This window comes from Typopeltis vanoorti, chromosome 8 (genome assembly GCF_054136105.1).
Source record: "Typopeltis vanoorti isolate ZY-2024b chromosome 8, IOZ_Tvanoo_1.0, whole genome shotgun sequence".
Classification (NCBI taxonomy): domain Eukaryota; kingdom Metazoa; phylum Arthropoda; class Arachnida; order Uropygi; family Thelyphonidae; genus Typopeltis; species Typopeltis vanoorti.
In genome coordinates this window covers 20,726,643-20,742,497 of record NC_143556.1, presented here as the reverse complement: position 1 = coordinate 20,742,497, position 15,855 = coordinate 20,726,643, and the positions used below count along the sequence as shown (strand labels likewise).

At 34.9% G+C, this 15,855-nt stretch overlaps 1 protein-coding gene across 1 annotated transcript in view; it reads left to right on the top strand.

Moving 5' to 3' along the window:
- LOC150103805 (sarcosine dehydrogenase, mitochondrial-like) overlaps positions 1–15,855 on the top strand; it is a 383,814-nt gene that overhangs the window by 130,794 nt on the left and 237,165 nt on the right. Inside the window, exons 10-12 of the mRNA XM_090397147.1 lie at positions 4,968–5,145; positions 9,638–9,779; positions 14,393–14,476. Of these exons, the coding sequence (XP_090253273.1) occupies positions 4,968–5,145; positions 9,638–9,779; positions 14,393–14,476 (404 nt within the window). The remainder of the gene's footprint in view (positions 1–4,967; positions 5,146–9,637; positions 9,780–14,392; positions 14,477–15,855) is intronic.

Here is a 15,855-nt window from a genome sequence, read left to right as displayed (position 1 = left end):
ATAGAAAGGTTAAAAAGGGAGGTGGAGTGCTATTGATGATAGAAAAAGAGTTATGTCCATACAAGCTAGAGATGAAATGGGGAAATAGTGGCAGTGGTTTTTGAGACAGTATGGTATAAGAAGAAGTAAATTGAATTAAATACTTGTTGGATGTTGCTGTAGATCAGGTAATGTGGAGGTTAGTGATCATGAAATGTATAAATAAATTATCCAAGCAAATACGAAAACAGTGATCCTGATATATTGCCATTTAATTATGGCAATATATCAGGTCATCCCAAAAGTAATGTCTTTTTTTTGTACTGTACTTGTTCAAACTTGTCTCAACTTGTCTAAACATGAATTTTTAAAGATTTATAAGTACTGCTAAGCTGAGGTGGCCTCATTCTAAGGAATTCCACCTTGCAAGAACATCATACTTAAGTTACTGTTTATTTATTACTATGGAGGTCACTGAAGAGCACATCATACTTCATAAATTCAAGAGTAATAGAGTCAAGGGTAATCGGACAGTTTGGGTATGGAGAAAGCAATGAACATGGCAAAAGACTGCTAAACTTCTGCTCAAATAATAGATTAACAATAACTAACACTCTCTTTAAACAACCAAAACCCCAAAGAAAATGGACATGGATATCACCAGACAAACAAACCAAGAATATGGTAGACTATATTATTGTAAACCAAAGATGTAAATCAACTATCCTAAATTGCAGATCCTTCGCTGCAGACTGTGGATCAGACCATACGCTAGTATTAGCAAACCTAAGAATAAAGTTAAAATCTGAAAACACTTTTAGAGTCAAAAGGAGACTGAATGTAAAAAAACTACAAGACAACAATATTCTAAGAAAATATCAACTAGAACTAGATAAAAACCTGAAGGAACTACTGAAACAGAATATAAACATAAAATAACATTGGTGCAAATTAAAGGAAATAATATTAAAATCGGCAGAAAATACAATAGGTTACACAGAAAGAGAAAGTAAAAAGGATTGGATCTCGAATGAAGTAAAAAGGTTTAGCGATCAAAGGAAAAGCATGAAATTAAAACAGAACTATAACAGAAATGAATATAATAGATTAACTAGAGAAATTAGAAAACTAGTTAAAAGAGACAAGAATAACTGGTTAGAAGAAAAATGCACAATGGCAGAGAAGCTATCAAAAGAAAATAACCTCCATGGATTATAATAATAATCCATGGAGGGATAACTAATTGAAAGTAAAACAAAAAGAATGGCCAGATGGGAAGAATACTTTAGAGACTTATATAATAAAAACAGCTCTCAGGATATTACTATTCTAGCCACTGAAATGGAAGAGGAAACAAATATCTTTACCAAAGAAATAATAGCACACAGCATAGATAGACTTAAAACTAGAAAAACATTTGGTATTGATCAGATACATGCAGAATTCTTAAAAGCAGGAAAGGAACAACTTTTGGAACCATTAAAAACATTATTTGAAAGGATCTACAAAAATGAAGCATTGCCTACTGATTGAACCAAATCAGTTATAACTCCTATATACAAAAAAGAAGATAAAACAGAATGCAATAATTACAGATGCATTAGCCTCCTCAGTATTCCAAGTAAGGTTTTACGAAAGTACTCCATAAACAAATAACACCATATATAGAATTAACATTAGGAGAATGCTAATTCTATATATGGTCTCAGACCAGGACAAAGCACAATTGATCAACTGTTCACCTTAAGACACCTAATAGAAAAACACTAGAGTACACCAAAGTTGCTATATAAATTTCATAGACTTTCGTCAAGCATTTGATTCAATCTGTAGAAGAGAACTATGGAAAACTATGAAAGAATTTGGAATTCCCAACCAAACAATAAGAATAATAAAGAATCTGTACAAGAAATCTTAAAGTGCAGTACGAGTGGAGGACACCTTAACCAACTAGTTCCACACAGAGAGTAGAGTAAGACAGGGATGCAATCTGTCACCAGATCTGTTCAATCTTACACTGGAAGAAGCAACCAGTAAGGCCTTATACAAAGAAGACTCCGGAATCAAAATATATGGGGGAAATATTTGCAGATGACAGTGCATTACTTGCAAGCACAGAAGAAGATCTACAACGAATTTCTGATAAAATAAAAGAAGAGTGTATAAAATTTGGATTAAACATAAATATAGATAAAACAAAAAATTATGCAAATAGGAAAAAGAAACACCAATCTGAAAATTGAAATTGATAGTAAGAATCTAGATCAGGTAAAAACAATTACTTCCTTGGAGGAATAATTGAGTACAATGGTGAAATTACAAAAGATATAAACAGACGAATCAGTCAAGCATCCCAAACATTTGGATGACTTAATAAAGTCTGGAAGTCAAGAGACATCAAACAAGCAACAAAAGTAAGAATCTTTGAAAAAACAATGATCCTCCCAATATTCCTCTATGGAAGTGAATGCTGGAATCTCAAAAAGGCTGAAGAGAAAAAATTTTAACTACTGAAATGGGTTGGCTAAGAAGATTACTTGGAGTATCTCTGCTGGATGGACTAAAAAATGAAGACATAAGGAAATGACTAAAACAAGAAATAACAATAGTAGACAAAATCCAAGAAAGAAGACTGTGATGGTTTGGCCATGTAACCAGAATGGGAACAGAAAGATTACCAACTAAACCCTGAATACAACGATGGAAGGGCGGCCCAGAATTAGATGGATAGACAAATAAAAGAGAACCTGAAAACCAAATCACAACAAGCAACACCAAACTGGACAGAATTGATTATGATGACATAGATGATGGAAGAGAGAAGAAGAAGAAAATATCCAGGTGGAATTTAATTATGATTACATATCAGTTCTTAAGGTACAGAAAACTGTCAAAAACCTTAAATGTAGAAAAACAACTGCAGTAGTTGACATTCTGCGTGAAATCTGATATATGATGATATTAAAGTTAAACAGTGGCTCCACTTTATAATTCAGAAAGCTTGGTCGTGGTATCAAATCCTAGATGATTTTAATTGAACATTCATTGTATCAATTTATGAAAATGACAATAAAACTGAAAGGAATCTCTTTGTTGAATATGCCAGGAAAAATATATGGAAACTTATTTAATAAAAGGCGAAGAAAATTTGGAAAGAATAAGCTGGATTTAGGACAAACAGGAATTGTCAAGACCAGATTTTTACCTTATGCCAAATAGTCAAAAAAATCGGAATACAATATACAGCTCTGTTTAAGCTTTATTGATGTGAAAAGAGGTACCAAGGAAAAACTGATCAAAATATTAAATTTGTAGGGTGTAAGCAGAATCTTATATAAATAGATGCAGCTTATAAACTTGCAAATTAGCAGTTAGACTTTGTATAGGAAGATAGCTTGATGATAAATTGAGTGAAGTTTAAGGAAGGATTGTACACTGCATCTGCTATTATAATCTATGTAGACTACATTGTTTAAGAAAAACAATATTAAATCTAATATTCAAACTATGCAGATCACATTATCCTATTAAATCAATCTGCTGTAAATCTTTATAAGTTTTTAGCCAAATTAAATAATTGTTGTAACAAATTTTGTATGAGAATTGACATAAAAAACATTGAAACAATATGGGATGTAATATCCCTTAACTTAAACAGGTTATATATGTCACCGAATTTGAAGCCTTTGGCTCTTCATATATTTAGTAATTTATTAGGACACCACTTGGCAATTCTCATAAAAGGGATGTAAGTTCTGTTCGCTACAAACTTGGTATTAATTAGGTCTACCTACTCACTGATGAGACCTCAATAAAGTTTGAAACCGGTCTGGGTAGTGACCTTCTCTCATAATGTAGAACAGTAATACAGCTCTTAGGAGCTAAGTTCACATTATGGGTAAACATCAAGAATAGTGATCGGAACTTGCTCCACCTTTGCTATGAGTTGCCTCAGCTTGCACTACCTTAAGGGTCAGTTGCTGCTATCCAGGTATTTGCTTACGCTTGGAATCGCCGAACTTTATATAATTTCTTCGGCATGAAACTCTTTTGAGTTTCTTATTTGGCTAAGAAACAATATGGGATGTAATATCCCTTAACTTAAACAAATTGAAAACTATGAAAATCAGTTGGAAAATATAGCATATCAATTGTATTCTCGTTAGGGTACTTGTAGCACATTTTACCTCTTTAGGCACAATTTTAGGGAAGATGGCAAATAAGTATGAAAGTAGATAATAGAATAAGTATGACTGCTGGCATGGTGGGAAGCCACTTGCAAAAATATATGTGGAATAAGAGAGGAATCAGCCAAAAAACAAGCTATATTGAAGACAGTGTTCAAACGAATTTTAACATATGGATCTGAGAGCTCAATTAGATAAAACATTAGATCAAACACTAGAAGCCAGAGATATGAGAATTCCGATAAATATACAGTGAGTAGTCAGAAGTCATCAATGGCAGAACCATATTATAAATGAACACATCAAAAAAGTAGGTGACATTATTAATATTCAAGAATGTGTAAACAAAGTCTAATCTAAGATGATATCGTTGGCTAAAGAGAATGGGAAATGAAAGATTAGAAAAACAAGTTCTTGAAGCAAAAATGCCAGGAATGAGATCCAGAAGAAGCCCAAGATATAGATGGGTTTATGCAGTTACAAGTGCTTTAGAAAATTAAAATGTAAGAGCATCAAATCAGAGACTTAATAAATATTAGATCAATTGGGAGGAAAGTTGTTGATCAGGAACTAGTCATGAAATCTTAATTATGTTAACTTTCATAATATATCACCAAGGATATATACCTGAAGATTGTGATCTTTAAATATACTACACATTTCGAATAGAGATTTTGGCATAAAGTGCATAAAGTATGTGATGTGCAGGAATGAATCTACTGAACTGTGTTCACTATATGAAAATATTGTTCCTTTATAATTACTTTTTTATATAATTATTTAATTATGTTTTCTTGTTAGAATCATTCACACCTGATCACAAACCACTTCTTGGCGAAGATCCAGAATTGCGAGGGTTTTTTCATGGCTGTGGTTTTAACAGCCTTGGGATGAATGCTGGAGGAGGGAGTGGCCGTGAACTGGCAAGATGGGTTATACGTGGACGACCAGAGTTAGACATGTATGGATATGATATCAGGTTTGTATTACACATTTTATATACACTGCTTGGAAAGAAGTCAACACACACCATAGTGTGAGTTGACACTATGGGGCAACAACATAGGCGCTTACCTTAATAAGATGTAGGACCTCCTTTCACTGTGATGACTGCAGAAATCGTGGGACATATTTTCCACAAGCATGTGATAGCGATCAATGGGAATTTTGGACCATTCTTCCCATAGGGATGTATGTTTCCGGACTGTTGTGGGGCAGACGTCCCTTGACCTCACTAACACTTCAGTTCATCCCATAGATGTTCAATAGGATTGAGATCTTGGCTCTGTGGAGGCTAGTCAAGTGTGTGATTTTCATGTCTGCAAACCGCACAGTTACAGCAGCAGCCTTATGACATAGAGCATTGTCTTGCTGAAAGAGACAATGGTCAGTTCTGTAAAAATGGTACAAATTAGGAAGATTGCATTGTCCAGAATTTTCAGATACCTCTCGGAGTTCAGTGTTCATGACACCACAAACAGAGGTCCAAGGCTAAACTAGGAAAAACAGGGTCATACCACCACACTGCTACCTTGAAATTTCATAGTTGGGGTTATGCAAATCTGGTAAGAGACATTCACCAGACATCTGCCACACTCGCACCCATCTTTCTGCTAAGCAGTGATTTGTCGCAACACAACACACTTTTCCAAGTTACCACATCCCATGCTCTTTGCACCACTAAAAACGACACTGCATGTTGGTTCTAATGTGGGACTTGCATATTGCAATCCTGCCATATTGTAAGCCTTGGTTCTGAATGTTTTTGTGTAGATTCATGTTCCAGTTAATGCCCAGAACTCTGCATTCAACGTATTGGCTGATGAATGGTGATTTTTACATATTAATTTTCATAGCATCCTACAGTCACGTTCGGTGAGTGTCAATAGCACTTGCAGTTGACTCCCTGCACTTCGATCTCAGTGTGACATCACTGATTGTTAACTGGGATGGCCCAATTTTCAGCAATTTGCAGATAGGCCTGCAACATGACATCCTATCAGAACACCTCTCTCAAACTCCATCAGTTCCTTTCTTTCAGCCATTTCACTCGAACACAGTTGCGCTCACTTGGGAACATCATATTCCTCCAATTTATACAGGTTACAAGCACTTGAGTCATTGCTTGACATGATGCACCTTGCCCATGGGAGTGTCTGTTGACTTCTTTCTAAGCAATGTATTTTAAAATTATAGGAAATGTATGTAAAATGATATTACAGAAAATATAAAAAGAGGAACTATATAAAAAAAAATATCAATTCAACTGTTTAGTTATATTTTTAATTTGAAAGAAAGTGTTTTACTTCTAACATAGCTCTCAGATCCATAAGTCAAAATGGGTTCGAACACTGTCTTGTATACAGCTAATTTAGTGTATTGACTGATTTCTCTCTTATTCCATATAAATTTATTCAGTTTGATTTCCTACCATACCAGCTTTGTTTGATTCTATTGTCTATTTCCATATTTAATGTACCATCTTTACTAAAAATTGTGCTTAAGTAGCTGAAATGTTTTACTTGTTCTATAGGTTCTCCATTGACAATGCACTTGATATTTTCATTGCTTATACCTATGTTCATTGTCTTTGTCTTGTTATTGCTGTCCTTCATACCATATTCATTACAACAATTATTCAACTTAGTCAGGGAATCTTGCAGATTTGTAGCGGATTTATTTAGAAGTATAACAATAACATCGTCTGCATAAATAAAGAGCTGAGATTAACTTTTCCAATTCTGATATCAGATTTAATACTAATTTCCTTCATAATGTGATCCATATAAATAATAAATAACAGAGGGGATAATGTACATCTTTGTCTGACACCAGATTTAATATTAAGCCATCTTCCTGTACTTCCTTGAATCCTAACTGCTGACTTACAACTCAAATAAAGACTTTAGTATTGTTTGATATAATGTCCCATTGTCACCATCCAACTGTAGTGTTTTGAATTACTTTTCTCTTGGCACCTTGTAATATGCCTTTTCCAGATCTACAAAACTTAAATACAGATCTTTGTTATATTCCCGTGTTTTCTAAACTAATCTGTCGTAAAGTGAAAATCAGATCCTGACAGCCTCTATTTGGCCTGAATCAGCTTGTTCTTCACCAAACTTCCCTTCCACAATCCTTCTCAACCTTTTCTCAAGTATACTTGCATAAATCTTACAAGGAACACTCAGTAGGGAGATACCTCTGTAATTCTCACATTCGGTTTTATTTCCCTTTTTGTACATAGGTACTATGAGAGCTATACTCCAATCATCTGGAATTTGACCCTCTGTCCTGACCTTCTGAATTATGCAGTGCAGCCACAGTAAGACTTTTATACCTTCATATTTGAGTATTTCTGGTTGAATATCAAATACTCCAGCTGCCTTTCCACATTTCAGCTTTTGATGGCATTTTTTAATTCAAATGCGGATATGTATTCCTGATTGCATGTTTGTTGAGTGTTTTTTACTACTGCGCTGTCATCACTGCTTGTTTCATTTAGCAATTTTTCAAAGTAATTACTCCATATGTCAGAGATATCTTTTTCTCCAGTTTTCATATCACCTTTATCATCTCTAATTCCTTTTACAGCAATCTTTCTTCCATTTCTGAGCTTTTCAACAACCTCCAGAATATCTTGCTACCTTCTTGATGTTTGTTTTCTGTGTTTGTTCTTACCAAAGTCTTCCCATGACTTTTGCTTAGCTAGTTTTACACAGTGTTTAGCTTTCTTATATTTGTCTCTGTATTCTCTACGAGCACAAGCTGATTCATTCACCAGGAATTTTGATATGCTCTCTTCTCTTCCTTCACTGCCTCTTTAACTTCCTGTGTCCACCATGGAGTTCTAATTTTTCTATCCTTGCAGACAACCTGACCACATGCCTCTCTGGCTGATTCAGTCAATGTTTTCTTCAGGATTTGCCACTCTCCAAGGTTTGGTTCCTGTTCTCAAACTCTCATTTTTTCCTTGAATATTTGTGTCTTTTAGTCTACAGTTCATATCTGAGAGCTTTTAAACTTTTATTCATTTTAAAACTTTCTTACATGTTCTTCTTTTCGATATGAAATTCAGTTTTATCCTGCTCAAGACTAAATGGTGATCACTTCCAATTTCAAATCCTCTGTACACTCTAGTGTCCTGTACCAGTGAGAAAACATCACTATCAGCAATAACATAGCCAATGAGACTTTTCTTATTCCTTGCCTCTTGTCTCCATGTGAATTTTTCACATTTTTATGTTGGAACAGGGTGTCAGTAATAACCAGTCCATGTCTTGAACAAAAATCCAACTGGCATTCGCAATTATTATTAGCTTTGTTCATTTCTCCAAATTTTCCTAAAATATTTCTGTATGTTTGACAATCGTTTCCTACTCTTCTGTTTAGATCCCCCCCCCCACAAGGACCAACTTTTCCGTTTTCATTGTGTCAGTTGCTTTCTCTAAAGCTTCAAAAAATTCCTCCTTAGTAAAACCTTCTGTGGAACCATAGGCACAAATAAGTGTGATTCTCCAGTTCTCCATTCTGATATTTGTCCACATCACTCTTCATGATATTGTCTGCCATGCAAGAGTTGTATTTAGTGTTGAATACTATACTCCTACTTTTCCTACTCTTTCTTTCTCTTTATTGTCATTACCTGAATATATAACATTTTTATTTATTGCTCAGAAAGAACTCATCAGTTTTTGTCTTTTTTGTTTCAGTCACCTGTCAGTCAGTCTTTTGTATTTCAGGTTTGTCAAGTTTGAATTTTATATATGTATACATATATTGATTTGTAAGCTATAAGCTATATTAATTCCATGTCCTATTAATATTTTTTCAATTTTCAAATTCATCCAGGGAGATTTTATAATTGATCTTTATAAAAAACAACTGTTCATTGAATATCCAGTATTTGGAACAAGCACTAATGAAATAATCATTTAAACATACAAATTTATTGTTTTAATACTGAGCATATTGTAATGCATACAAACATCTTACATTCTTTGCCTACCAGTTTCGCTAGCAAACTGTCTAGCTTTTTCGAGGCGTTGATGGAAAAGCATAAAAAATAGTAAATGCAAATTGAAAGGAACATAAAAACGTTGTGAACAATCTAGTAGCTTAGGTTACATGTTCGCATAACAGAGACTGAACGGACTTATTGTTCTTATTCATTATCATGCATGCGTGTTTGTTGTAAACGCATAATGTGATTACTGGCTAGCTGTAGTTCAGATGGATTTAGAGAGAGGATCAGGTTTTTCCACGAACTGTTTCGAATAGTACCCTGATTTCTGTCGAGGTTTCTGCCGGTTATTAACACTATTGTGGCTTCCTTGAATAAACAATGTCTGTAGTCATCATCTAAATATGGCATGAAGCTGTTTTGCCACTCTGTCGTGTGGTTAGAAGTACATTAATTATCAACGACCAAATATGTTTAATTTGAAATAATAATTTATTTGTCTTTGTAGACGCTTTGCCACTAAATTAACAGATCATCAGCAGTGGATAAAAGAAAGGAGTCATGAAGCCTATGCAAAAAACTATTCAATTGTATATCCTCATGATGAGCCATTAGCAGGACGTAACATGAGAAAAGATCCCTTTCATGAGGTATTGTAATTGAGATGTTTCAGTTAAATGTTTTATGATTCAATGCTTTTTATCTTTTCTTGTACTGTGTATAGAGCAGACATTGACATTTCCATGGCACAGTTGATAGATAGTTTCTATTGATTGAATAAATAAGGTTTATTATTGTTATTTTTCCAACCTCCATGGAGTCACAAGACTCATTGTAGGAGGTCAACACAAAGTCTGTCATACCACTCCTTAAACTCATCCACTGTTGCATGTTCATCACCCTCTCAGGCAATGCATTTCATGCTGTAACCACTCTCTGTGCAAAAAACTTACTTCTTACTCTTTTACTCATCACTCTCTTTTGCAGCTTTGGGATGGCCACTTGTCCTTGCTCCTTTCCCTCTTTCTACCATATCAAGAATCTCCTGTGTTTATGAAATAATAACCCTTCAACTGCCTAAATGTCTCAGTCATATGCCCTCCCCTTTTTTTTCTATCAACCAAACTCTGCAGTATGCATGCACTCAGTCTGGTCTCATAATCAACATTATACAGTCCCAATGTCATTTTTGTTATCTGTTTCTGTACCCTCTCCGAGGTTGCTTCATCCTTTTCAAATCCTGATGACCAAATATGGTCTGATCAAAGCATTATATAACGAGACCACCACACTTTTATCAATATCATCCTCAACATTGGAGTAATTCTCCGAGATGTCTTTGTAATATGACCCCGGAAATTCAAATTTCTATCCACAATCACCTTGATATCACTTGCTTCCTCCACTTCTTCCAGTATAATCTCCCACCAAGCGAGTATAAAGCATCCCATCTGTGGATCCCGAATTTTAAAACCTTGCATTTAGTTGCATTAAACTGACATCCCCCACTTGTCCCTCCAGCTTATTCAGATCCTCTTCAAGTGCCAAAACATCAGCATTATTACAAATAACCTTCCCAAATTTCACATCAGCATCATCATCTTCTTCAAACAACTGAACATCTCCCTGTAGTCCTGTGACAATATCATTGACATAAAAAATGAACAGCAACAGTCCCGGTACTGAACCCTGTGGAACTCCACTTGAAACCTTCCTATTCCCTGATACTGCTTCCCATATATAACTCTCTGATATCTACCAGAGACGCAATAACCAATCCAATTCACTAACCTGATATCCAAACTCATGTTTCAACTTAGAAATCAACTTGTCATGTGGCACCCTGTCAAATGCCTTTGAAAAATCCAAAAAAATGACAGTGCATACCTTACCTTCATCCACTGCTTTTGTTACTCTATTGTAAAATGTTACCAGATTACTAAATCAAGAGTCTCCTGTAACAAATTCATGCTGGCCTGCATGAATAATATTGCCCTCATCTGCCTAATTCTGTGTATGAGCTCTTACCAATTTCTCTGAAATCTTAACAACTACAGAAGAAATACAAACAATATCTCCAGAAATACCTCCATTCTGCTGCCACTCTCCAGGAACCTGTCCCATTTTCAAGGCTTCCTGCAAAACACATGGTGAAATTCCATCTAGTCCCCCTGCCTTATTGACATTTAGTTTACTCTGACGTAGTGAATGATAATGAGTGGTGAAGTCCAATACTTCACCACTCATTATCCTTCTAGGAATAAAGCCGCTGTACCAGGATGAAACACTAATAAAGTGATCATAAATAGCTCCACCATGTCATTTTCTTTGGTCACTTTGCTGGATGGAGATGATTCTTATCTCCATCCAGCAAATTAATTCATCCACTATCACTTTTCTGTCTACATAGCAAAAAAAATCCAAAGCAAAAGAAAAAGTGCAATCTCCCCTCATATTCTAATTTTCTCTTCTTATAATGCTAGTCACTTTCCTTCCCTGAGCTCTATGTTCCTCATGCAACTGTGCTCCACCTGTCTTCCCTAATCTCTTTTTCTTCTGCAATTCTCTTGTCATCCATTTGACTACAGATTGCTTTATCTCCTTCACTTGAGGTATACAATCTGCCATTGCTGTCAATAACTTTTTCTTAAGTATCTCCCATGCACTAATAACCCCCCTCTTCCTTCAAAATCTTTCATCCATCATACTGCTCAAGTTGGTTTTTTTGATAGTTGCCTGCTATATAATTCCACAACATAAATTCTTTCTGTTTTTGATACCTTCACATGCCTATTCATCCTCCAAGTCAGGTCTACATTGTTACTGTCAGCAGTAAGGGGCAAGAATGCATCTCAGTCACAATCAGATCTTCTGATGTTATGACCATGGTCCTGCATGCCCTTACTGACCATACTCTTACACAATTTCCACAGATGGTCCCCCTAGTTCTCTGACTATTTGTCATATATTGAAAATTTTCCTTTTCATCAATTTTAATAAATCCCCTTTAATATCTTAAAAGTTTCTATCATGTCCCCTCTGTTCCACCTATCAACTAAACTTTGTAACCCACAAACTTTTAACCTGTCCTCATAGGGAGCATTCCACAAACCTGTCACCAGTTTAGTCACTCATCTCTGAATCCTCTCTACCACCTCCTGGTTCCCAAGAAGCCCAAATGACCAAATCTGTGCACAGTAGTCAAGATGTGGCTGAATCATAGCCTTATAAAGAGGGATAATAACTTTCCTATCTTCTTGTTAGCATGTTTTTCAACATCTAAATAATCCTTTGAGCCATCTTACCAACTTTTGCAATATGCCCTCTGAACTTCAACTGTGTCCACGTTATCCGCAAAGCCCTAGCCTCATCAATTTCATGCAATCCAGTATTAATAATACATTTTCAATCCAAAATGCATAACCTTAAATTTTGCAACATTAAATTAACAATCATTATTCTTGCCCACAATGCCAATTTATTTAAATCATCATGCAGGATATCTACTCAACTATTGATCTCCCCAGTTTTACATCATCAGCAAACAATTGAATATCTCCCTTGTAAATTTTTCCCTATATCATTGATATAAAAATTAAAGAGTAGTGGCCCTAATAGACTACTCTGAAATACTCCACTAGTCACTCTCATTATTCTAGATTCCACTCCATCATATACTACTTTCCGGTGTCGGTCTGTCAGCCACCTGATCCATGCTGCTAGCTTCATATCCATTCCCATTTGCTTCAACTTTTATAATATTTTTCCATGTGGGAGTAGCCATTTACTTTATTCAATTCCACAGTCACTTTATTATATAATCTGAATAAATTATTAAGACAGCATACCCTTTACAAAGTCGTGCTACCCACTATAGAGTATCGCATCCCTATCCACCCACTGTTGAATTTTACCTTTAACCTTTTTTTCCAATACTTTAATAACCACTTCTGATATATTAATTGGTACGTAGTTTGCTACCTCTGTCTTGAACTACCTTTGTGCAATGAACTATCTTACCCTCTAGTCATTCCCCTGGAACCCTGTAGAGCTGAGACTTAGATTGAACAACTTCATCAGAGGCAATGCCAATTCTCTTGTACATTCATGCAGTACACAGGCTGACATGCCATCCAGTCCTACTGCTGTGTTCATATTTTTTAATATGCTGAACACTTTCTCTTCTTTTACCTCAGTTTTGATATGTGTCTCTGTCACATCAGCAACTGCAAAATCTCCACCTGAATGATACACCTTTGCAAAATGATCACTAACAACTCAACTGTTTATTTTGCCTGTCACCTTCCTACCATGAGCATTGTTTAAAGTCATTCTACCATAGTCCTTTTTTTCTCTTATTTGCTACATAATGAAAAAACTCTTTTGGGTTTACTTTGGCTTGCTTAGCTAATTTTCTCCCATAATCTGATTTGGCATTTCTTTCTAAACTAGTCACCCTTCTTGCTTACACTTTGTACTACCCATGAGTATGCTGATCACCTTTTTCTTTATATTTCCCTCTATGGTGTTTTATTTATTTATTTATTTTTTATTTTTTTTTTGCAGATCTGTTTTATATCTTTATTCCACTTAATTCCTGCTTGGTTTATCCTCCCTGAAAATGGAGGATAAACAAAACTAAATATGTAGTCTTACATCTCTCAAACAATCTGTGACCACTTTTCATGCGCTACTGACATTCTTTCTTTGTAGCTTCTCAAGCCATGGCTTGGCTCTAAGATGATTCCTAAGTCTGTCATAATTACCAGCTTTATAGTTTAACATAAACTATTTCTTGAAAAACAATTCACACATTTGGCAACTTCCCAGAAGTTGCCAAACATGTGAATTTTCTTCACTCTCCCCAATTGGAGGTAGAATGTCTACCTTTCTTATGGATATAATCTTCTGATGCTATTATCAGCTCCAGCATTATATGTAACAAGATATAACATGTTATTTCATATAATTATTCCTTAGCAACTGTATAAATCCCACTTCCATCTTGCCATGCCCCTTTTCCTCATTCCAATCTATGTCCCCATAGTTAGTCTTCCATAATAACTGTTTGGCCTACACTCATGCTAATCTGTCGATACATGGCATCTACATATTCCTGTGGTCCTCCCCTGTTCTAATAGCATCGCCCAACAGTATATTTAGTCCTATATAATGTGTTGTCTTTGCTTTTTAGTTTTATATTTATCTTTTGGATCTCTATTTTTATAAAAATTGAATAAATGAAAAATTTGATATTTTCCAGGTATTGTTAAATGCTGGATGTATATATCAAGAAAGAATAGGATGGGAAAGACCGGGATGGTTTGCTCCTGCTAATCAGGTGGCTGTGAGTATTATATTTCTGTCATTGCAAGTCAGTATTTATGCTTTTCATTTTGCATCATTTACAAAACAGTGCGTTTCAGCATTATGTTTAGATATTCTAGTATTGTATGTCTCACATAATATCATTTTGCTTATTTATATAGAGACACAGAAAAATGATTGAAAACCAAGTGGTTGCTGCTGTTTCCTTTCTTCAATATCTTTTAACTAGGGAGATTAAATTAATTTAAAAAATATCCACTACCAACTTCTGTTCATTATGTGTTGCATTTAGATGGCTTAGGTTTGTGTGGTGGGAAAAATTACATGTAAACACATAAGCATTTACATGCGCTTCGTGTAAACATGAAGTCCGAGAACTAGATTTGACATGCAGTCAGCAAAATTGATATATGTGTTACCAGAGAAAATCTATTTCCATACGAAAACATTTGATCTTACAATACCAGCTTCTTACACAACATAAGCATAAGACTCTTCTCTTGTTTATGTTGTGTAAGATGCTCAAGCAGCAAACTTTTGAGACTGACATTGAGTGAGAAGCATGTATCGTATCTTAAAACAGTCATTAAAATATCCTGTCTTATATACAAAGATGAATGCAGTATGTTTGTTTGTGTGTTCAGTATACAAATTTACACATTGTACCCACTATTCAAAATGTTGCATAGGGAGACTTAGACTATATTTGAAACCAGAGTTTTGGCTAGCAATCCTCACTGCTACATTTTTCCATTTATGGCTTATATAATTTTTAGCAAAGATTGCAAATTAAATATAGAAATAGATAACAGAATAAACAATGCTAGTATGCTTTGGAACCAGTTATATGAATTTATATGAAATAAAAGAGAAAGTAGTCAGAAAACTAAACTAGTAGCAGTCAAGACAGTGTTCAAACCAGTTTGAACTTATGAATTTATTCAGAAATAAAACAACTAATGGAAGGCTAGAGACTATAGATATGAGAGTTATGAGGAAAATTATGGTTTTCAAAGATTTTCAAAGATAACATGAATGGCAGAATCATAATTAAAAATGAAGATTTTTAGAATGAAGCCTGACTTTGTTAGTTAGCATTCCAAAAAGTGCGAATAAAGTTAATTTTTTTTTTTTTAATATTGGGCCCATACAACAAGAGGTTCATTGATCAACCTATAGTACCTTAGTACCTTATATGGATAGTGGGTTGGAAAGGAGGAATGTGTTTATATTTGATTTAAAAGACTGTGTATTCCTTGGGAAACACATCGTTATTAATTCACTGAATCATGAAACAGTCTTCCCAGGGGAAGACTGTTTCACAACACAGCAGTATTAGGGATGAAGGAGGAGGAAACGAAATTTGTTCTATTGGTTTCAAGGTGCACTGTAAATGGA